At 39.1% G+C, this 7691-nt stretch overlaps 2 protein-coding genes across 3 annotated transcripts in view; both read left to right on the top strand.

The window, feature by feature from the left end:
* The window catches only part of LOC306650352 (uncharacterized protein C3orf22), a 275416-nt gene that overhangs the window by 134076 nt on the left and 133649 nt on the right, over window positions 1-7691 (top strand). The window lies entirely within an intron of this gene.
* Window positions 3789-4736, top strand: LOC306650475 (vomeronasal type-1 receptor 90-like; the record flags this gene model as incomplete). The annotated part of the gene is made up of 1 exon (XM_079122486.1): window positions 3789-4736. One exon carries the CDS (start codon window positions 3789-3791, stop codon window positions 4734-4736), a length of 948 nt encoding a protein of 315 aa, XP_078978612.1.

Raw genomic sequence — 7691 nt, 5'->3', positions numbered from 1 at the left:
ATGAATAATCAGAAGAGCCAAATGATTTGTTAGGTTCTTTGGTAGCCCTAAATTATATATCCAGTATTGATATACTCAATAGCTCAGAGGAGTGTTTATAATGCAAAGGGAAATTTTCTTTTTAATAGTTTTAGCACTTTATTTGGTGACTGTGAAATTTGTAGATTTTTTTCATAAGAAATTATTATTTTCAGTAAATCATTTTTGGTTTCCATCTCTTTCTCAGACTACCAAGAGTTTAATTTTTTGCTATATTATTTCTGAACATACATAGTAATATATTGTCTGTTTTTTTTTACTTCAGCATTATTAATTCATATACATATTAAACCAAGGAAGAGACAAGATCTAATGTTTAATTTTATTAAACATACTTGGTTTTCCAACTCTTGTCTCCATAAATCAATTCAAAATATTATTTTCGCATTTCTCTCCATGCCTCAGATACTGATAAATCATTATATATGCCAAAATACTTTTTAATTTATCAGAAATAAATTATATCATTTGTTCAAATAATTGTCTTAGAGCTTAACCTCATATTCTGATAAAATATCAACCAGCATTTTTTATACAGATGTATTTTGTCTCAGTTTTGATCTCACAAATTAAACCAATGGTGTCAAGTCTTGAGCAAGTTCTGTCTGTGAGGAGGATTCAAGCTGGAGCACTGACCAGGGGCTGCTGTTGCTTAGGAGACAACCATGTGATGACAGTCACCCCTTCCTGGCTTCAAAGGATCAATTGTGTAATCTCTCCAATATGTCATGGATAAGAGAAAGTTAATGGAGAAGTGATGGTGAATTTGTCAGGTATAATAACAAACTAAATACACCCTTTCATGTATCTAATGCACATCACTAAATAAGGACAGAAATCACAATATTTACACCATATATGTGACTGTGTCCATGTTGCACCTGAGAAAAGATATGTCATGATCCCTCCCTCCAGGTTGTGTCTCTCCAGACACTGGCCATGGTAACATAAGCCATAGTAGCCCAAGGTGGTATCAGGGTCTGCTGAGCCATCCTCAGTGTCTACTGTTGTCCTTGCCACTGGTTCAGTTGCAGCACCTTTGGTATTGTTCACTAGCATCTGACCATTGGATGATAGAATATATTTCAGGGTTGTCTGTGATTTGGACGATGGCAGGATGCAAAATATTTAAGTGAAGGCTTCCTTGGTCAGGGCAGGAAAGGGAGTCTGTGCCAAGTTACCTTGCTCTTGAAGGGACCTCACACTGTCCACACTAAGGGAGCCTATTGATGATTTTATTTTAATAAACAGACTTCCATTCAAACTTTTTTCTCCACTTACATTTTATCTTCTAATCTGCCCACTTAGACTTTCCTTTTTCCTCCCCATTATGACCTTCCTGAATGTGACCTATTTCTGAACTTATTTTTCACATTATTATTTTTTGTGTAATTTTTGTCATATTCAGAGCCTCCAGTCTGAGGATGGCTTGCTTAAGTCATGATATAAGTGAGGTTTGGCACCTTAGGGCACCCAGGTGCTATTTCAGCATCCTCTCTCCAAACAGCTGTTTGAGGAGGGGGTCATGGATCATCCTCATGTTGGACTGGCCTTCTCCACCACCTGGACTGAGTTGTGCTTGGCAGGTGTGAATGGGGTGAGTCACAGCTGGAAAGGACAGGGTAAGAGGATTCCTTTTAACTCACATCTATGAAATGTCTACACTTTCAGGATGTTTTATAATAAAACTGATAAATTAGAACAAAAGTAAATACATAACTTTCTTTATAATACAACTACATGTAAAATGTATGGAAGTGGACTCTACGTCTCACTAATATGCATGTGTGTGATCTGCACAGTTGCAGACACCCAGCTGTTTCCTTTCCTGCCATCTCCAGGGAAGTTAGCGCATGTGTGAGACTCCTGAGGGCATCTGACTCTGCCACATTTTTGATCAGGACAGTGAGAAAAGGAGAACAGGTTTTCCAGCTATAACTAGGACATTTCTCCTATAGGAAAAAAATGTAGTATTCTACTGGTTTTCAGATACTGCTCCCATGAAATTATGTCCATTCTTGTGTTTGGAAGTCTGTGGCACCTTCCAGCTCAAACCTTCCCTCCCGTGATCACACAGACAAGAGTGCAGGCCATTAAGCAATGTTGTGCCCTCAGTCCACAGTCCACAATGATGCAGAGAGACATGTCCTCCTGAGGTTTGGTCTTCTGTGGTTTATTTTTTATACTGAATTCAACTGAATTCAAGAAAAACCTGTATTTCACAGAAGTAACAGTGTAGAAGGGAATCAGTTATTCATTTTATATCATTTTAAAGGGTGTTGTGAAATATTCTATATCCAGTTTATTTTGTCTTAAAGAAATTTTATCAAAACAGCACTGTATATCTACATCTCACTTGAAATAGGCATACAGAAATAGGCATATTCTAATTAAAGTCACATAGAAGACAGAAACCACGTAGTGCTGTGCTATAAATCAGTGTCTGTGGTTTCTAAAATGTGGAGCCCACTGGACCATTATTAGCATTTATTTCTATTTCTCTTGGGCACACCAAGGGAGCAGATCTCTTTTTGCTGAAAGTGTATTTACATAATTGTTTTCACTAAATTAATCATTTGCAAGAAATTAAATCTTTTAGTGTGACTCTTACTTTCCACTTTACATCATGGCACTTTCCCAACATTTTCAAAGCAATTATTTTACTAAGCTTGAAATACTTCACTCTTTGTCATTTTTGTTCACAATTAGTAACTGATTATACTGATAAATTTTAGGTAACTAGGAAAATATCTGATAGCCTTACCCACTTGTTTATCAGATGATATAATTGTGCAAATATGCTACAAGTCTCATTTAAAATATGTACATCATAGGTATACACCTCAAATTAAAACTGAAATAAAATTAATACCTTCATGCTATAGGGAAATATTACATGAAGATGTCATCACCAAATAGTTTAGTATAATTTTTCTTCTGTCTGCTCTGTAGAAATACCATTCCTTACTTAAGATATGAAAGTTGCTGTCTTATAGAAATGCCTGTCTCAGGGCCAGGATGCATTTCTGACTCCTATTTAAAACACTAAAATATGCCCCACAAAATATTTAAGTTGTATGCAATGCAGTGGCTCACACCTGTAATCCCAGTAGCTTGTGAAACTGATACAGGAGTATCACATGTTCAAAGGCAGACTCAGAAACTTAGCAAGGCCCTACACAACTCAATGAGACCCTGTTTCTAAGTAAAATACATAAACAGAGTTGTGGACAAGACTCAGTGGTTGAGCAAACCTGGGTTCAATTCCCACAACCAAAAAGTAAGTAAATGAATGCAAGCATCTAACGTCAGAGTCCATATATATCAATATTTTGCCTGCAGTCTGGTGATGAACAGTCCACAGTGGAGAATGCTGAATGTGTAGACCTGAATAAGCCTGCCCCATTGACACCCTCTCCTTGGGAGTTCTATTTGGACATTCCTGCAATCTGCCTCATTTGAATTCACTTAAAATTCTACCATGCTCAGGTTTTATAAGGTTTCTGCACATACAAATACAATTTAACTGTTGCCCTCCCAAGGAAAACAAGGCATAATGTTAAAAAAAGATGCTGAATGTGAGTATTATAAGAGATTGGAAAGGGTGCACTACAGGGTACCCACATATTTTGATGTGGAAATTCTTGGTGGTTGGGAATATTGAAGCTTGTAATAATTGTGATGCAGAGAGCTTATCTTCATGTTATCCTCAGACATTGACTCTATACTTCTTTTCACCAGAAAAAAAAATGACAGAAAGCAATCCAGCTTACATTTTTATTGCTCTGAGAAATGTCTTTTCCTCCCAAATTGTCATTGGGATTGCAGCCAATGTCTTCCTGCTTCTCTTCCACAAAGTCACATTCCTTCTGCAGCGCAGGCCCAAACCCACTGATCTGACCATCGCTCACTTGGCCCTAATTCATATGCTGATGCTATTAATCAGGACCTTCCTGGATACGGACATTTTGGGGGTTGAGGACTTTTGGAATGACATCACATGTAAGGCAGTTATCTACTTGTACAGGTTGATGAGAAGCCTGTCTGTTAGCACCACCTGCATGCTGAGTGTCCTTCAGGCCATCACCCTCAGCCCCAGAAGCTCCTTTCTGGCAAAATTCAAACAGACATCTCCACAGAACAGTCTGTGTTGCTTTCTCATTCTCTGGGTGTTCAACATGTTCATTAATGTTCGTGTTTTAGTCTGCATTGAAGGACCCAGCAATGACACATCAGCTTTACTGTTTTTCTTTGAATCCTGCAGGGTTTCCTCCACAAGTCACTACTTCAACACCTTCTTTACCCTGATAGGAATACTCCGGGATGTTTTCTTTATAGGGCTCATGGCCCTCTTCAGTGTGTACATGGTGACCCTCTTGTGCAGGCATAAGAGGCAGTGCCAGCATCTTCACAGCACCAGCCTGTCTCCAAGGGCATCCCCAGAGCTGAGGGCCACCAGGTCCATCCTGCTGCTCATGGGCTTCTTCGTGGTCATGTACTTTGTGGACTGCATTTTCTCAGCCTCCTCTGGAAAGATGTTGAAGAATGATCCAGCTCGTGTTGGGGTCCAGATGCTGGTGGGCAATGGCTATGCCACCGTCAGTGCTTTGATGCTAATCAGCACTGAAAAGCGGATAAACAAGTTCTTCCAATCCACATTGGGGAAGGAGAGGAAATGTTTATGTAGTGCTGGGTAAACCCTCCTTTGTAATTTCCAAGTGAGCATGAAGGAGTTGTAATCTGAACAATTATTCTTTATAAAGTTGCTAAATCTACCCCAGTACAGTGGAACACACCTGTAATCCCAGTGCCTCTGAAGGCTGAGACAGAATCGCAAATTTGAGGTTAGCCTCAGCAACTTAGTGAGGCCTTTAGCTACTTAGTAAAACCCTGTCTCTAAATTCAATATAAAAAGGGCTGAGAATGTTCTCAGTAGTTTAATTTCCCTGGGTTCAATCCCTAGTAGAAAAAATAAAGCTAAATAACTGATGGACTGTTTTGTTATGGTGCATGACCAAATGAGATATCTTTCAGTGTCCCTAAGTTGTCCCTTGGCTTAAAAATGCATTCTGGAAGAAGTATTTTGTCATAGCAAGAGAAAAAAATTTGCATAAATACAACTCTCTTATGTGCCTGATACAATTAGTATTATGATTCATTTCTTTGATTAGAGCAACCACTGTCAGTAAGGATAGTGAAATTTCCTCCATTTAACTCCAGAAGCTTTTCCAATCATAATTGTACCTTGTAATATCCAAGAATTTCTTTAAATTTCATTTTCATGTATTATTTTTTTAATATTATTTTATTTTCATTTGAATAATAATGAGGGTAGGAAAAATAGCAGCAGCTAAACAGGAGTCAGCACAGGAGAGAGCTCAGGTGTCTTGGAAACACACAGACCTAATTCATACCCAGGTTCTCCTTCTGTTGGCCTTGTGGCCTCAAACCAGTGTTCTTACTCTTTCAGCCTCAGTTGTAGAACAGAGACAAAATCTGTTTCATGGCTGACATAGGTTAGAGCTAACAATAGTGTTCATTTGGCAGCATGTATACTGACAGTGGCAGGGTGCAGAGGAGTCTCTTATGGCCCCTGCACAAGGATGAAAGTCAAATTTATAAAGCAATCCACATTGAAAAAAAAAAAAAGATCAGAGTTACTATCTGTGTGCAGGCAGAGCATGTGTATATATTAACTCTTAATGACCACAGTAATGCTCTGAGAATTGTGGTATCATGATCTCCTCTTTATAGTGCAGAAACCTAAGTCCCAGATAAATTAAGTAAATGAATTGCTGATAAAATATGAGAGGAAATTCTGAAATTGACCACTGACAGTCATGCTGCAAGGCCTGGGCTTCCAGCACTTAGCCAATGATCAGTATTGCTGCTACAACAAGGATATTCGTTCTAAAGTGGCACCTGAGAGTCACAGCAATGGTGCAGACAACCACAGAACAAAATCCCAACCCCAGTCCTGCATCCTTCCAGCTCATAAACATAGCTGGATGGCAGGTGGATATGTTTTGACCTATAGTTTCATGGCCATAACTAAACAAGTCAGGCTGCTGGATTGAAGCCTACAAGGTCAATGTGAAAGTTGTTCAGTGGCAGAACTGGTCAACTTCTGGAGGAAAGCCAAAGCCATCTCCTTCCTTATGCAGTAGCATGTGGACATACCAACTCCTAAGGGTGCTGTGGAAAACTCGCAAGGATGTTGATCCCACAGACACAGGAGACTCCTAATTCTTCCAATTCCTGAAATGTCTACCCTAGCCAGAGGATGAATGAAGGCATTTGGTGCTTTTTTTGCCTCCCTCAATGTCAGTTATAAATACTGTGCACCAGAAAATATTCAAATACTGCTTTTTCATTTTTGAGATGGAATCTCACTCTGTTGCAGAGACTGTTCTTGAACCCTGAACTCAATTGAGCCTACTGCTTAAGCTGTCCGAGTAACTGGAACCACAGCTGCACAGTGCTGTGATCAGCTCAAATATTATGGAAGATTCAAATCAGTGCTGAGGCTACAGCATTTCCTGTCCCTCAAGCAGTTCTTCCTCACCTCAACTCCACAGTTGTGACCTCATCAGGATGTGGGAGAAGCTATCACTATGTGTGAGTGATGTGAGTGTAAATGTCAGCATCTGTACCTTGTGTGACATGGACAGTCTTTCAACAAAGGGACAACTTAAAATCATTAAAGAAAAGAGCCACAAAACAGTCTTCCTGTTACCACGGGAACCAAACGTGCTCAGAAATAACTGGGAAAGGCAAACCTCACTTCTGCAGAAGGCTGTGCTGCTGAACAAACCTGGCAAGGAGATCTGCATGCCATTCTTGTGTGCTCTTGGCCAGAACATCCACATGTTTTTGTTCCATCACAGCATTGCCTTTGCTCTAACAGGAGGAACCCAAGCTAATAATCAATGTGATCAAGTAATTTTGAGATTGGTGAGGGCAAAGGCAAAAGCTATTGTTAAAATGTTCATGATTGGATACAGGTTGGAAAGCTCAAAATGCCTATGATTGGATCTTGTAACCCATTTAAGCCTACATGCTGTATTCTAAAAACCATATACCAGAGTTTGTATTTCACCCAACTCCCCCTGTTTCTCTTGCTAACTTTTGGTCTTATTTTCACTTTTCTTCATGTACCCTTTGGAATTGCCAGGCATCTTAGATATATTAATATTTTGATTTGAAATTCACTCATGGTAAAGATTTCTCCCTTTTTAGCAGTTTGGATACTCATCCCAGGAAAAAGGAGCACTCAGTAAGGTCTTTTCCTGCTTTGAAACTTGTCTTCTTTATAGGTGTTTATTTAAACCAAATAACCAGACTGCAAGTGATGAATTACAAACTCCAGAGGAGGAGTCTGAGCAGCAGCTCATAATAATCATAACAGCAAACAAGGTAAAAAGAGATGAAGTTGTCCTTTGCACAGCATTAGGAAGATTTGAAGGTCTCAGATTAACACAAAAGAGACTTGTCATTCAGACAGAAATTTTTGTGATATATATCAGGCACTCCTGTGTAAAAACCCTACTCTTATGCCCTCCCATTGTCACTTACTTTTAGAAGGACTGACACAAAGGTACATCTCATGTAACAATAAAAGAAGTATTATCTTTTAAAAGTCAGTGAATGGC

The sequence above is a fragment of the Sciurus vulgaris genome (assembly GCF_902686455.1).
Source record: "Sciurus vulgaris genome assembly, chromosome: 19".
NCBI classification, from domain to species: Eukaryota; Metazoa; Chordata; class Mammalia; order Rodentia; family Sciuridae; genus Sciurus; species Sciurus vulgaris.
This window is presented reverse-complemented; position numbering and strand designations above follow the sequence as displayed.